Source organism: Saccostrea echinata, unplaced genomic scaffold, assembly GCF_033153115.1.
Source record: "Saccostrea echinata isolate AGI-Se365-2 ecotype Australia unplaced genomic scaffold, CSIRO_AGI_Sech_v1 ptg000009l, whole genome shotgun sequence".
In the NCBI taxonomy this organism is placed as follows: Eukaryota; Metazoa; Mollusca; class Bivalvia; order Ostreida; family Ostreidae; genus Saccostrea; species Saccostrea echinata.
Window position 1 is genome coordinate 45,194,236 of NW_026889758.1, and position 16,049 is coordinate 45,210,284.

A 16,049-nucleotide genomic window follows, 5' to 3' on the forward strand; every position below is an offset into this window, starting at 1 on the left:
GAAGAAAGTATGAAGGTCACTAAGGGAAGGACAGTCTTTAGAAAATTGAATTGCGACAGACTTTATTGTGCAAAATCAAAGATGAGCGGGGTTAGCAAAATTTGGGAAATAATTCAGTATTCACTAATTCCTGTGCCAAATTACTTCAAATCTGTTTCTAAGAGTTTCAGACAACCCGTACGTTTTTTTGCTAGGAAAAACATGCACTAAGATTCTTTTGTGGCCCCCTTTCTAGATGACTCTAAACAATGCAATTTTATACCAATTCAACATCTGTTCTGATACTTTCATCTTCCCTTTATATTTAGAATTATTAAATTTTGAGAGATACTAGAAACATGCGTCAGAGAAAAGTAAGCAAGAGGCCAATGGGCCACAATGCTAACCTGAGTTACTATGGTCCTTCCTGAGGATGTTTCCATGTAAATATTACTAACCATAGCTTCCCGTTCTTGAGAAGTTTTTTTCTTACACACTCCTATGTAAAAGTTTGACCCCCCCCCCATTGTGGCCCCATCCTATCCCCGGGGGTCATTAATTGAACAAATTTAAATCTACACTACCCGATGATGCTTCCATAAAAATGTCACCAATCAAGGCTTTGCTGTTCTTGAGATTTTTTTCTATTATTTGCCATATACTATTATTCCATTATGACCCCTCCCTCCTGGGGGTGGGGGTGGAGTGTCATGATTTTATCAAACTTGACTCTACACTACCTATCAATATCAACCATTCACACCAAAACTTGATTTGATTGTCAAATACAAGATAATACTACAATATATCTTTTTCTTAGAGGAAACCTATGTATTGCATACTTTCTCAAATTATGTACGTTTGTCATCACAAAAATGGGGGCATACAAGGTGAGCACTATCCCCTGCTATGAAACAATATATTTCTGAATTTTCAAAGTTCATGGAAAAGTTATATTTTTAAAAAATGATGCTGTCAGTAACTTCATCTTTAACACAGATGATTCAATTTATTGAATAAGTAATTGATTGATAATTTGTTCTCTAAGTATTTACTGGAGAAATAATGATTATTGAATATGAATGGGTCAAATCTCCATTCTAAATTACCGGTAGTGTTTAAATGACGGGAAGATGAATGTAAAATCTAAAAAGACTTCGTAGTGTAGTGGTTAGCACGTTGAACAACATGAGTTACAAGAAGCTTTGGAGAGTTTGAATCATTGGTGATGCTCTTTTTTTTTTATTTCACATACCTCATAACCAACTGAAAAATAAATTATTTATCAATAATTCATTCAATAAAAATAAAAGAATCATATGTGTAAAAGATGATACTGACAAAAGTTTTGAAAAAATAACTTTTCCATCAACTTTTAGAGTTGAGAAATATCTTGCCTCAGAGTGGGGATTGTCCTCGCCTTGTATGCCTCCATTCTTTTAGCACAACATGGGAACTAGTTCCCTGTCCAGATTCTATTAATGCTGCAAATCTCAACACAACATTTATATACCTGAAGTCTCACTTCTTTCCTTGATAATTAATGTGAACTAATTTTATGTCTCATTCCAACACAAAAACGGTAAACCTAGTTGATATTTTGCTGGGTTAGACGTTTAGATTGGAAAATGTTAAGAAACATAAAGAAATATTTGGGACCTAACATATTTTGCCAGAATGCCTGACATGGATTGGAACTCAGCAAGTTTGACTGTATATATGCAGTATGTCTTATGTTCTGAAAATTCTGTTGTTTTAAAATTAAAAGCTGAAATGTTTTGTTTTTTTTTAAATTAGAAGCAAACATATGTCAAGCAATTTGATATTTTACTGAACATCAAATCAATTTTTTTGTGTTTGAATCATTTTTTTGTGTACATTGAAACATTAAAATACACATTAAATGAAGCAATTCATTCACTGATTGGTCCTCATTAAACAGAAAGTTCTGAGTGTTAATCTCCGAATTCGGTCTTTTTCATTTCTTCATACTTTGAGAATAAAAACTAGTATCCTATTGCATTCATCAACGAATAGCTATTATGCCACATTCCAGGAGTTTCTCGATCTTTGCAGCAATGTCTGGATTTTTCAAATGCCTAAAATAAAGGAACCAAATATTTATATTCTCATTTTGAGCAATCATAATATTAAATATGCAATACAATAAAATACCATGCTTTACAAAATTTAAAAGATCTCTTGTGGGGTGGGGGGTGGGGGGATGGGATACAGGTAGTCTACAGCATACAGAAAAATTCACAAATTCTGAAAAAAAAAATGATGTGAGAGAGTACTAGTATATAGGATTCACAATTAACAATATTAATGAACAACATGTCACCCTGGGGGTAAAAAAAACAAAGAGCAGGTATGTTTGATAAACACAAATGCTCTTTAAAAGTTTCTGACACAAGTCCAGAGTCCAGAGAAACCTCACTAGAAACATAAGCAAATGCTGTACTTACTCTCTGACAGCATTGGGGTCTTTCTGCATTTGTTCCAGGATCATGCGCATGGCTGGGTCATTTAGAATGGCCTGAACCTCTGGATCCCCCATTGCTCGTCTTCTGACAGCCTCAGGGTCACTACCCTCAGCCATTAAAGCATCACGGTACCCTTTTTGAGCCTCCTACAGAAAGGATTAAGTAACAATTTAAAACTGCTTGTTTATTACTTTAAACAATAAACACCTGTATAAAACTTAAAGAAAATGGCTCTGAAATTCAGTAGAACAATCGAAAATGAGAATCCTTCTCAACATATTGAAATGGTTTAGAATTTGATCAGAAAAGTCCCTAGTATTTTTTGGCTTATACATGTATCTTTTTATATACCTTATGCATTTTTATTTGGAGAAAAAAAAAACAATTTTGTTAATAACTTAAAATGCTGTAGAGGTCTTAAAAAGAAAGCAGGCAATCCATAATCTCAAATATACAAATAGAAGTAAGGGGACGTGATCCTACCTCAGACTTTGGATCAAGCTCCAGTGCTTTCTGATAAGCAGATATAGCTTTGGTGGGTTCCTTCATTGCCAGCAGAATCCCTCCTTTCCTTAGATAACCTTTTACTGTTTAATACAGAACATTTCAAATTTTAATACAGTGAAACTTATTTACTGAACCATGTTAAAATTACAATCATTTAACACCTATATGAAATATTAGGAAATTTCTATTCTTGCTTGCAGTTTTGATAGCATGCAGAATAGAGTCTGTCTATATATTTATCTATGGACCAAACATGACTTTCTTATTTCAAGATTTTTGCCTCCCACTATCTAAGGTTTTCTATCATATTTACTGTGGAAGCATCCTATTTCATGGAGGTTCATTTTTTGTGGATTTCATGGGTACCCATCACACAATTTTTAACCACAAGGAATTTTGATATACAGATAATATCTTCTATTTATTATATAGGTAATAAATAATCTATAATATAAAACTATCAAAGTCTAGAAATTTTTAGCGTGCAATATCTTGGTGTTTTATTGAAGGCTCAATTAATATTATGTATTAAATTATGACCTGAAACATTTTGAATGCAAGCATTCAATAATGTAAACAAAAAATGTCATCTAGCCAACCACTCAATGGTCAATAATTATGATGGATAGTGGCAGCTAATCAAGATGTTTCTATATTTTCAGACAAAATTGAAATTAAGAGTAATTTGGTACCTATAAGCCTCAATAAAACCTCAATAAGCAAATCATAACGCTTGGTAGGGTCATTGAAATGACGTGATACTGACACTGACATTGCAGTTTTAATTTATATACTGATACTGAAAAATTCTCATTAATTTTGAGTTATTTAATTTTAATTAATAGTTAATATAAATCAATGGGAAAATGTTTTAACCATATAATAATGGAGTCATTGAAATTATACTGGTGAATATTGGCACTCGTAGAAGTACAAATGCACTCGCAAGCTTGTGCATTTGTATAACCAACTCGTGCCAATATTCACCAATTTCAATTTCAAGTTCAATAACCCCTTGCCCAGGAAATTACATCTGTATTACAACCTGTATATTTTATCAATAATCCTAAAAAATTCTTTTTATCAACTTGGCAACTTTACCCTTGTAGAATGATTAAACTTACTAAATTTGGGATCCAGTGCAATACATTTGTCACAATCTGCAAGAGCCAAGTTGAATTCCATTAGTTTTGTGTAGCAGGCCGCCCTATTGCTGTACAATTTGGCATCATCTGGATTTCGCTTGATAGCTTCATCATAATGCTTCTTAGCCTCTGGATATTTGCCTGTTGAAAAAAATAATTGTTCATATTTCCATTTTTCTAAAAGCCATATTGCTAACATTAACAAGATTCTAGAGTTCACAGGATTCTTTTTACTACATATCTTTTGTTGTTACCGAGAGGAAATGTATATCCCAAGTACTACCCCCCAAGTAGTAATGTACAAATATGAATCAAGTGATATGTAAAAAAGACTTAATCCCGTATTTCAACATTTACTTCCAATACTTCATGTCCTTTACCAGTTTATAATCTAACGGTGTTTATTTGTATTTTTTGAAAGGTGATGTCAGTCAAAAATGAACTAATTTGACATTTTTAGGACCAAAACTATCCATGTATCAAAGTGTTATTTAGTCACAGTTTCAGACATTTACCTTCTTGATATAATTTATTGCCTTTGTTCTTTTCCTCTAATGACAGTTCTGGGTTGATGTAAGCAAGGCGTTCTTTATCCTTCATTCTCTTCTCTATCTGTTAATGTAAACAAGTTTACAGAAATCTGACTTAAGAATACATTTCAATAATGTGAATAATTTTACCTACACTGTCATGCCTTACATCACAAGTTTTTATGTGTTAACACGTGTTGATTTTAATTATTTCTTTATTTTAATTAAGTTACCGGTGTTTGTAAAATGAACTGCTTTTGCAGTAGCAAATTCTTATTAAAGAAATTTCAGCAATCAATAAGCATCAACAGATTATAAACCACACTCACTTCTACAATTAATTTTGAAATTTCTGGCGTTCGGTACTCAGAGATAGACTTGTTAAAGTAGCGTAGAGCGTTCTCTTCATCATCTTTTTTCATATAAGCCTTACCAATTCTGGCTAATGCTCTGAAACAAGAAACAAAATTTCCTCTACTTAACAAATTGATTCAAATTTATCACTTTTCTCATGTGTAGGATTTATCTACTGCATTCAACTTACATATTCTTTATCTATCAGAGAATCTGGCATAGCTATGTTTAATCTTACACTTCTTCAATGCCACATTATCAAGAAATGCAAACTGCACTAAGTGGCAATGATATTAAAAATAAAATCCTTACTTTGCTATAAGTGTGTAATCTGCTCTATTTTCACGTCCAATTTCCACCGCCTTTTCACATTCTTCTATACATTTGTCATAGTTTTCTTGTTCAAAATACACCGCTACAATATATAAATGAGAGCATAAAAGAACACTTCTAAACCAGATTGAAGTCTCTGACAAGACGGTAGCTCTACTGGTTTGTACTTATGACAAACGAAGAAAAAGTAGTACTTGGACTTGAAACTATAGCAAGAGCAATAAATAAAATAATGATCCTTGGTTTAGTTTCTTTATGTATCAAGTTTTATTGCAACTGGACTAAAGCTGTAGGAAGAGAAGCCTTTAGAAATGGTTTCACAGAAATTTCTATTATTTTATAGTAACCATGGCAGCACCATTCATCAAAATCCAAAATTAATAAAAAGAATTATATATCTTTACTACAGTCTACTTATGTAAAAAGTTTTACTAAAATCAGACCTAAACTGTAGGAGGAGTACCCGGTAGCTTTTTGAAAGAGTTTCACAGAAATTTCAATTTTTGGTCAATATGGCAACCCTTTCATCAAAGTCGAGAATTATGTATTTTAGTGTAGCTTGTATACCTTTTTCAAATTAATGTAAAGGAGAAAATAATTCACAAAAACATTTTTTGGTCTAAGTCTGAAGTTCCTTTGTAAATTGGGGCCCTGGTCTCTGACCAATAGAGAAAAAAAATGTTGTTAAATACCCTGTAACTTAGGGATCTTTTTTTAGGAAGACATGTTGTAAAGTGGTTTAGATTTCTTATATATCTTACAATCACCAACCTGCTCTGTTATTGCGGAATGTGATGTCTGTTGGATCTAGTTCAATTGCTGCAGAGTAGTGGGTGAGGGCTGTCTCAAAATCTTTGTTCTTATATGCTGCATTACCCTTTTGTTTTTCTTCAAGTGCCTAACAATGATACAAGTAAAAATTAAGGAACTTCTTCTAATTGTTTTAAAATCACTAGATGATATTTTTTTCCATGCCAATCACTAAATTTTTAATTTTTTTTTTCTGGTGGGAAAGGTGATGTACAAGAACACCAGTACTTTTCCAATCAGCTCTTGTAATTTTTCATTTAAACCTCTTCTGTCTCTTGACATCACCTTTGAATTAACATTCTTTGTACTACTAGTAGCTGACTTTTCAGAGGGGGTGGGGTTAGGAGATGAGGCATTTTGAGATTCTGGGAAAGTCTGAGGTTGCTGTTTGTCCATTTCCATGTTTTCCTCTGTGAAAGCTGAAGGTGTGCTGATATCAAAACCCAGGAGTACACCTAGAGTGGTGATTATTCTGGGATCTGACATGTCTCTGTAAAGGAAATCAAGATAGATAACTCAAACACCAAGAAAGATATATCAAGTCTAAAATTCAATATTTTTAAGGTATTCAATGTATAATGAAATGATATTGAACAATTTTGAATCATTTTATACTAGTCAAATATGTATTGCTAGATAACGATGAAATGAATCAAATTCACATGACTGATAATATATGACTGATAATATATAAGAAGCAGGCCATTTTGCACCTTAAACGTTTTTGAAGAGTTATCTGCCCTTGATGAAAAGAAGAAAATTTTGATTTATCAAAATATCCGTGGCAATGATTCATTTTATTTCATATTTTAATAAAAATGGAGTTTATGCATATTTTCCCTATTATATCATCTCTATTTCTTCTTTATCTCATACATTTCAAAATCCTCTCTAATATTACAGTAAATTACAGGGGTTAAAATGCTTTTCTTTTCATCACACATTTGGACCTGTGAAATATTACTTACTGTCCGACAATTAAGTTTTTTTTTTAGAACTCTAAATATACCATACATTTGTTCATTTTCAAATACTGTATTCATATCCTTCCATAATTTCCTGTGATCTCTTAATTTCTTTACTTATGTTTGGTAACTTACAGCTGAAAAATAAAAAAAATATGATAGCTTGTACTAACTTGAGGTCATTAGGATTTTTCTGGAGCTTTTCAATCATATCGCAGTAATCGGGCTGTTTAAGAAACTCTCGGGTTTTAGGGTTTGCTTGTAACTTCTCCATAACATCAGGACCTGCAAAAGGACTCGGTATAGGCTGGCTATTTCCAGGACCTACAAAGAAGGATCCATTTTAATACAATTTAAATACTTTTAATTCCCAAATGACAAAGAAAATGATATGTTTCAAACAATGAAAATATCACGAGGCTTTTACTTATCCATGGTTTTTGTGATACTACAAGTGTTTAAATTAATAGACTCTCATCTCTCAGCCCAATTCACTACAGTTTCCTATTCCTCACCTGTGTGTGATTCAGGAAAATAATAGTAAACAATAATTATATATTCTGTATTGTTCAATGGCACATTCATATCCTAATCCTTTTAAAGATTAGAACTCCTTACATCTAGCAGTGTATTCCACTGAACCACTTGCTATTTGGTGCAATAATGAATTTATTCCATCAACAATATCAAGCCTAAGTGAAGTTTTCGAAGTCTAGAATTGTGTTTGCACTGAGAAGTGAACCTTGTACATGTAATATCCAAGTACTATTTCACCTACCATCATTGTTTTGTACTTGTTGACAATATGTCAAAGGGATTGGACACAAGTTCCAAACACTTAGATAGTCCTCTCCCATACATAAAATCTTAATTACTTACAAAGATTCACAATTTTACAATAATATACATGAACATTGAAAAACAAAAACAATAGCTGTCATTGCTAGGGAATTGATATAGTGATGATTATAATGACCACAATAACCATATTAAAAATAGTTTCAAAAGAGGTACAATAGTAAATACATATGTGTTAATTGAAATGATCTATCATCATTCATGTGAACTTTATTTTTACAATAATTCTAAAAATTTAACTTGACACAGAATTAGAAATTCTCTGGAAAAAACAAGGTTAAGTCACTCATTACTTATCATATGCAGGATTCATGAAAAAATTATATAGCTCTTGCAAATAAATATCTTGCTCTAGTTCTGCAAAACAGAAAATACTTGTGAAATGTAGGCAATTCACAATATTGATCTCTTTGAATACTTTTTACCTGTAAGAACCTCTTCGGTCTTCTCTAGTCCTTCTTTGAGAGCTGCATTGTCTGGGTCCACCTTAAGACCATCAGAGAAAGCCTCATTTGCTTCTTCATATCTATTCAGACAACACAGGGCGGTGCCTTTCCTGGAGTATCCCTATAAACAGAAAACAATTCACATTCCTCAACACAGTTATTTCCATCTCTTTAGCTTAATGACATGATATTTCATGATATATAATACCATTAAGCTACCTATTGGTTTCAATTTACCAATGAACATGAGTAACACTGAGTTCAGTTGCCCAGATTTTAAAATTGCTATCTCTTTCAAGATTTCGATGATATTTCATGATATATAATACCATTAAGCTACCCATTGGTTTCAATTTACCAATGAACATGAGTAACACAGAGTTCACTCGCTCAGATTTTAAAATTGCTATCTCTTTCAAGATTTCTTCAACACACAACGTTGCAAATGGAAATGAACTGAACAAATGTGTGGTACCTACCTTAGCCCAGTCTGGCTTCAGATGAATTGCTTTGTCAGCATCCCCAATAGCCTCCAGGTAATTCCCTGCTTTAGTGAGAGCAGCTGATCTGTTGCTGTACAGTACATGGTTATCAGGGTCCAGCTGAATCGCTGCAGTATAATTCTCTATGGCCTCCTCAAACTTTCCCTGACTTAATGCCTCATTTCCTTGACTTTTCAGGGCTTCTGCCTAAAAAGTTTCAGGGCTGGAGGGGCATATTGTATATCAAAAACATTCTACTTAGTTTAACAGTCAGGTGCTATCACTGCCCAATGCACTGCTGAAGGCAAAGACAGAGAAGCTCTGATGACAAAAATCATAAAAAAAACAAAACAAAAATTCAGCAACAGAGAAAAGCCTATCATATGTATCTCTAATTTAAGCAATATAATTTGCAGAGAGCAATTTTATTTAAGTTCTATTCTAAATAGTTGCACATAGGCCTACTTGTAATTTTATCAATGAGCAAAATATGAATGTGAATCTTAAACCTCAGAGAGAGGACATACAAATTAGTATGAATAGCCAAAGTATCAAACTTCCAACTCTTTAAAAGGTTCTAATAAGAAATGCCTCTCTTTAAATGGAAAACTAATGTGGTAATCAGACAATGGTCAAATAGATCAGTTGTCAGAAAATTTAACATGGGCCATGCTGCTTGCCCGAGTCACATTTCCTTTTCAAGAAAATGTGTGAATAAAACACCTTACTGTGTTAATTAACACAATATTGATTGACACTAAAAACAAGTAAGCTCACAAATTGTAGACTTGTTGTCAACAAGAATTACAATATAATCCTATATATGTTGAAGTCTTACCATTTGCACCCCAACCTAGTGAAATTTTAAATATACCACTGATTCTACATAATGATTACAACTATTTGTGGCCAAGCTGTTCTCAAAAATATTTTCGAAGTTTTTTTTCTTCCTTTTCCTGTGTTCAACTTTTGACCCCCTCCTGAGGCCCCATCAAAAAGCCCTGGTGGCCATTACAAGAGGAAAAAGAAATGAACAAATATATAATCAGCAGGGAATAAAACAGAGGACCCCTGCATTACTAGCCAGGTGCTCTACCACTGAGCCACCCTTGCTGATTTCCTGGTCCATGTTGCCCAGCTTACTACATTCCTCCCTCCTTAATTAAACAGTCTTCAACCTCAAATTGACAAAGGGGTTTTAAGAATGTTCTGTAATTATCTATGTAACAATTTACTCCATGTTGAAAAATGTTTGAAATTAAAACATTGTGTGATATGAGAGCTCTCCAAATGGTTCCTAAAATGCATATAATCGATTTCAGCCTTCCCCCCCCAATGAGGGTTTCACCCTTGACTCACAAGGGGGTCTGGACAGCCTCCTTAACCCCTGATCATTGGACTCTAGCCTTTTACTTTAAAATAAAGGGAAAACACTGCTGAGCGATCAGCTTGCTATGAGCTATCATTAGGACAAGGTTGGGATCCCAGCTGCAGTAGGTTTTTCCTAAATTAACATGTTTGATCTTCTCATTTCCTCACTTTCTTATTTTTCTCAAATACCAAAATTTTTTTTTTTTAAAAAGTTAGTTTAGGACCTTAAGGGTTCTAATTCCATAGTATTTTTATGCATTTAGAGTGATCTGCCCAGCCCTTAGATCCAAAATGAAATAAATTTAAATATACAGAGCATCATTCAATTTGCAATCAATTCAGGCTTTCTAACCATTTTATTAGGCCAAGATATATTGATTAACAATTTATTTGCATGTATTTTCCCCCATTTAATTAAGCAACAGTGATTTCTGAATATCAACATTTGTCTTTAAACATTTTTCCTAGGGATGAATGACAGATAAACTGTTGAAAATGAAAAAGATAATTTAATATTGACATTTTACACTATATCATGTGATATAATTTTTTCAATATCCAAAAATCATTTATCACTAGTGTATAGAGGGTACTTAATGCTACGTATGTCTCAAATCACATGTAGAGTTTTTTTCTCCACAGCATATTCTAGAATATTCAATAACACTTCCTCGATATCAAATTCAAACTGATAAATCCTCGCACTTTGGATTCTGGCAACCACAAAAAAATGAAACTAAATTTTTTTTTAATAATAAAGTGATTGAATAAACAATACTGTGCTTAAATACATTACAAATAGTTAATGACATTGGATTGGAATTAACTAAAAATAAACAATTCGTAGGTTATCAATACCCATTTCTAGAATTTGCGATGTTTTTAAATTCGGGATCGGAGAAGAAACACGTGCAATTTTCTGATGCCGGGTGCTAACTAACAGGCACACTTGCTACTAAACAACAAATATTCGACATGAAGTCTTTCTTTATAACAATTATACATCTAAATATTTCCACAGCTAAAAGAATATAAACAGAATTTCTTATTCCCTACCTTCTTCTTATTTACGTCAGCCATGTTCTCTTCTCGAAATTTCTCAGAATTACTGCCCTTTCTTCGTACGGAAACTCGTGTGTACTACAAATTGTAAATTTGGTACTTATATCTCAGTGCCTGGGAAGGTCAAGCAACAGGTGGGGCCAATGGCCCCACTGTTCGTAAAATGATGGGGCCATTTTGAAATTTAAGGGGCCGAGGGGAAATATATTGGGGCCATTCTAAAATAAATCATAGTATGATGCTATAGGATAATGCATATATCTCTGACAATAAAATTTAGGAAAATTAAAAAGAAAAATGCGATAGGAATTGACAAGTCATATGACATTGACTAGTACAAATGATTTCTCCGTCAATCTCATCTAGATTCTAACCAACAAGTATTTAGAAAAATTATATTTAAACCAAAAGCACCATTTTTTAACGATGCCGATTTAGAGATAACGGGACAGGCTAAAATAAGTGGACTTCGTTGAAAAAGTATTTCATTGTAAGGTATATAAATTTTCCATGTGCGTGACTTTCGTAAAGCTGTGGTCATGGTGGTCAACCACCGAAAACGACTTGACACTTACGAATCGAACAACATGAAAAAAAAACTGTTTCTTTGCCAGTGGATGTTAATATGCCGAATGATGGTTCCGATTTTTATTATTTAATATATCACAGATTCCATCTAACTTCGATGAAGAAAGATAGCGCGGACTGCGATGAACCAGAGATCTATTATATGTCTCTGGATGAACTTACGAAGTAATAAAACATGCATACCCGCATTTTGCGGGGTGCGCCGCATGGCGCTGCGCACCATTATTTCATTGCGCCATTTTTCGACAGTATGCGCATATGGCGCATGGCGCGGCCCCTTCCCAGGACCTGAATTATCTACGAAAGCCTGGTAAGATAAAAAATTAAGAAGATGAAAATAAAAATTTTAAAATCGTTATTTATACATACAATGACTTTACCCCCTCCCCCCAAATAAAAAAAAATAAAACAAGAGGCCCAAGGGCCCTTACGGTCACCTGAGTATAATACAACAATTTAGAGGATCCATAGACATGCGCGGATCTATAGAGGGGTGGGGTGGGGGTGGGGGGTCCAACCCAACCCCCCTGCAATTTGCAAATTTATTAAAAGTATATAATGAAGCAAATAAATAATGACTTTGACACCCCCCCCCCCCAAGAAACGTGTATTATCCCACCATCACCATAACGAAGTAGGTGTTTTTCACGTTTGTGAAATGGATTTTACGTTTTTGTTTTGTTTTGTTTGTTTGTTTGTTTGTTTGTTTTTGCTTGTCAAGAAATTTTTGGATTAAATTTTTTTTTTGACTGGGATGGACCCCCCCCCCCCCCCCCGGGAATAAAATCCTGGATCTGCGCCTGCATAGAGTATAAAATTAACTGATAGATGAAGCTTTGTTGCCCAAAAGCAAGAGAAATAGGATGATCAGGATCATCCCAAGAAATCCCGTCCGATTTAGCTGTGAGCTGAACTCAATACAAGTGCTATTAACGCTAATCACCGACATTCCCCTAAGAGTGATTCGCGAAAATTGATGTCAGAATCTTGGAGAGGTGGATCTAATGAAAAAATTACTTTTACAAATATTTTCTTCGGATGTCATTGATTATAGCATACATTTCCATTAACGTGATCAATTATTTTGCTACCACGCGTTCTTCTACATTTTTTGCATGTGGAATTTATTTCAATTTTATTTAGAATTAATTGAATTAATCTTGGAATTTAGCGGTTTTTTTTTTATTATAGCCTTCAAATATTTCTGAATCTAAGGAGAATCTGTAGTGTGCAAGTCCCTCTAGTTTTGCACCCTTCCCTCAGCACTGCTGACATCATTTGTCTCGCATCACTCTCATGGGTAATATAAAGATAAGCGTTAACTTCGCTTAGATTAAATTTAGTCTAAAGCTATACCGGAGAAAATCCACAGAATTTCTTCCCATGCAACAAAATAATTAGTCTACAATTCAGTAACAACTCATAAATTAAGTTTAATCTCTCCCCCCCCCCCATTTATTATTATCACAATGCAGACTATTAACAAACTATTAGTGCTTCTGTACGTACTATTTAAACCCAATATTATAACCTCCCACACTGGTCTTTCTTGGTCTTTGAAGAACATTTAATAAGTTATTTTTGTCTCTTTTTTATTTTCTATTATTTACAAGATTACCTAATCATTAATACTAAGAAAGTACTTTTTATTTTATACAATAAAAATTCTTGCATTAAATTCTCTTATTCTATTAACCTTTCAAATACATTATTTACAATGATTAAATATCAAAAGTGAATGGCAAAGGGGAATACCTTCTCTCAGTAGAATACAAATTAATAGAACCCTGGTCAGGACCAGAACACTTGATCAAATAGTCCAGATGTTCAAAAATCTGGTAAAAATACCTCTGCTTATTAAAACTTTTACTCTGTTTGCTTCCAATATGCCCAGGAGCAGAGGAGATTTTCAAAGAAATGATGCATTTTCACTACAGATTCAACACAGCCCTACCCTAACACCAGAACCCATGACCCAGGGTAAAAAAAATTCACAAATTTCGAAGAGGTACCCTAATCATTATAACTACGCACTTAGTAGAAGATTAACAAAGAATTAACACACTTCACTATATTATCAATATGACCCCTCCCCCCCCTCCGAAACACCAGAATCCCTGACCCTGAGACCACAAGTTTTAAAAATTTTGTAAGAAGCACCCTTGTTCATCATAACTATGCACTTTGTTTATCTGCTCAATACCAAAGAGCAGAAAAGGTTATTTAATAGAATTAATGCATTTTCAGTATATCATCAAAAGAATCCCACTGTTACAGCAGAACATCTGACCTAGGGGCCATGAAACTCACAATTCTGGAAGAAGAACTCTTGCTCATCATAACTATGTACTTAGTTTGTTTAACATCCAGGAGCAGAGAAGAAGATTTTCAAGGAATTCATGCATTTTCACTATATAATCAATACAGCCCCCCCCCCTTTCGACCAGAACCCCCGACCCCGTGGCCATGAATTTCACAATTTTGGAAGAGGCATCCTTGCTTATCATAACTATGCACTACATTTAATAAACAAGCAAATTCAAAGAATTGTGGTCCCCCGCTTTCGGTGTCTTAGTGGATGGGATGCCATTATACATATATGGCATGTTGTAACTGTCTTAGTGTGTCCTGTCTTGTCTGTGCATTATACAAAAAGACATAAATTAAGCTTTTCAAAACTACATCAAACTTCAAGATCAATGTCATGAAGTCAAATATCATAATAAAATCCGAAATGTTTTGTCACAAGTAATGCACATGTAAAAAAAAATATCAAAAACCAGAGTATACAATCGGAAAAGTCTTGAAACAGGTAATGCACATGTCAAATGTAAATACCATATCTTCTCTCAATCAAAAATTATTAGCAATGCTCAACTTTTAAAGAATTAGGTCAAACTTCAAGGTCAAGGTAATGTGATTAAAAATCATAGTGCATTTGGAAATGCTTGTCACAGGTAATGCACGAGTCAAATATGAATGCCCTATCTTTGCTCCTTCAAAAGTTAGCAACACTGATGAAATGTTTGAAAATTGGTTCAAACTTGAAGGTCAAGCTCATGGGGTCAAATATCATAGCATATTCAGAAACATTTTGACACTGGTAATGCACTTGTCAAATATGAACGCCCTATCATATGTCATTCAACAGAAATCACCAAAGTTATTATTTTTTTAATTCATATGAAGGTCAAGGTTAAAGGGTCAAAAATCATAGCATAATCGGAAACACCTTGTCACTAGTAATGCACATTTCAAATATGAAAGCCTTATCTTTTCTCAATCAAAAGTTATAAGCAAACATAAAAATTTTGTAAAGTAGGTCAAACTTCAAGGTCAAGGTCATGGGGTCAAAAACCCTAGTATATTTGGAAAGGTCTTGTTACAGGTAATGTACATATTTAATATGAAAGCCCCACCTTTTCTCATTCAAATTTTATGACCAATTTAAAGTAATATTAATTTTTGAAAAGTAGGTCAAACTTCAAGGTCAGGGTTCAAAAGACATAGTAAATTTTCGAAAGCTGATGTCACAGGTAATGTTCATGTCATATATAAAAGACCTATCTCTTCTCACTCAAAAGTTATGAGCAAAGATAAAATTTTGGAAAAGTAGGTCAAACTTCAAGGCCAAGGTCATGGGGTCAAAATCGTATTATATATTTGGAAAGGTCTTGTCACAGGTAATATACAGGTATAATATGAAATCCCTACCTTTTCTCATTCAAAAGTTATGACCAATTTAATGTAATGATAATTTTTTTTTGAAATGTAGGTCAAACTTCAAGGTCAAGGTCACCGGGTCAAAATTCACAGTATATTTGGAAAGGTCTTGTTACAGGTAATGTACATGTGAAATTTGAAAGTCCAATCTCTTCTCACTCAAAAGTCATGGGTCGCCCGCGTGGCGCAGTGGTTAGAGCGTCTGCTCTAGAGTCGCGAAGTAAGGAGTTGATCCTTACGTCGCGGGTTCGAATCCCACTGTGGGACGTGAAGACCGGTCCTTCGGATGAGACCGTATAAACCGAGGTCCCGTGTCGCAGTAGGTGCTGGCACGAAAAAGATCCCTCACTGCTCAATGGCCGTAAGTGCCGAGCATAGGACAAAATTTGCAGCTCTCCACCGGCAAGTGG

The 16,049-nt window shown here is 33.9% G+C and overlaps 1 protein-coding gene across 1 annotated transcript; it reads right to left on the reverse strand.

The window, feature by feature from the left end:
• Positions 1–1,789: 1,789 nt before the first annotated feature.
• LOC133182791 (stress-induced-phosphoprotein 1-like) lies at positions 1,790–11,408 on the reverse strand. The gene is made up of 13 exons (XM_061317635.1): positions 11,323–11,408; positions 8,893–9,102; positions 8,393–8,534; positions 7,283–7,433; positions 6,430–6,634; positions 6,106–6,232; positions 5,314–5,416; positions 4,977–5,097; positions 4,633–4,729; positions 4,097–4,258; positions 2,949–3,052; positions 2,448–2,611; positions 1,790–2,078 (listed from the first exon to the last, which is right to left on the reverse strand). Exons 1-13 carry the CDS (start codon positions 11,344–11,346, stop codon positions 2,006–2,008), a joined length of 1,683 nt encoding a protein of 560 aa, XP_061173619.1. The 5' UTR covers positions 11,347–11,408; the 3' UTR covers positions 1,790–2,005.
• Positions 11,409–16,049: the final 4,641 nt, after the last annotated feature.

Coding starts and splice junctions, on each gene's coding strand:
- LOC133182791 (XM_061317635.1), bottom strand. CDS start 11,346: ATGGCTGACGTAAATAAGAAGAAG. Junction 5,098..5,313: donor GATTACACACTTATAGCAAA/GTAAGGATTTTA, acceptor TTCTTGTTTCAG/AGCATTAGCCAGAATTGGTA. Junction 4,259..4,632: donor CAATAAATTATATCAAGAAG/GTAAATGTCTGA, acceptor TTTTTTCAACAG/GCAAATATCCAGAGGCTAAG.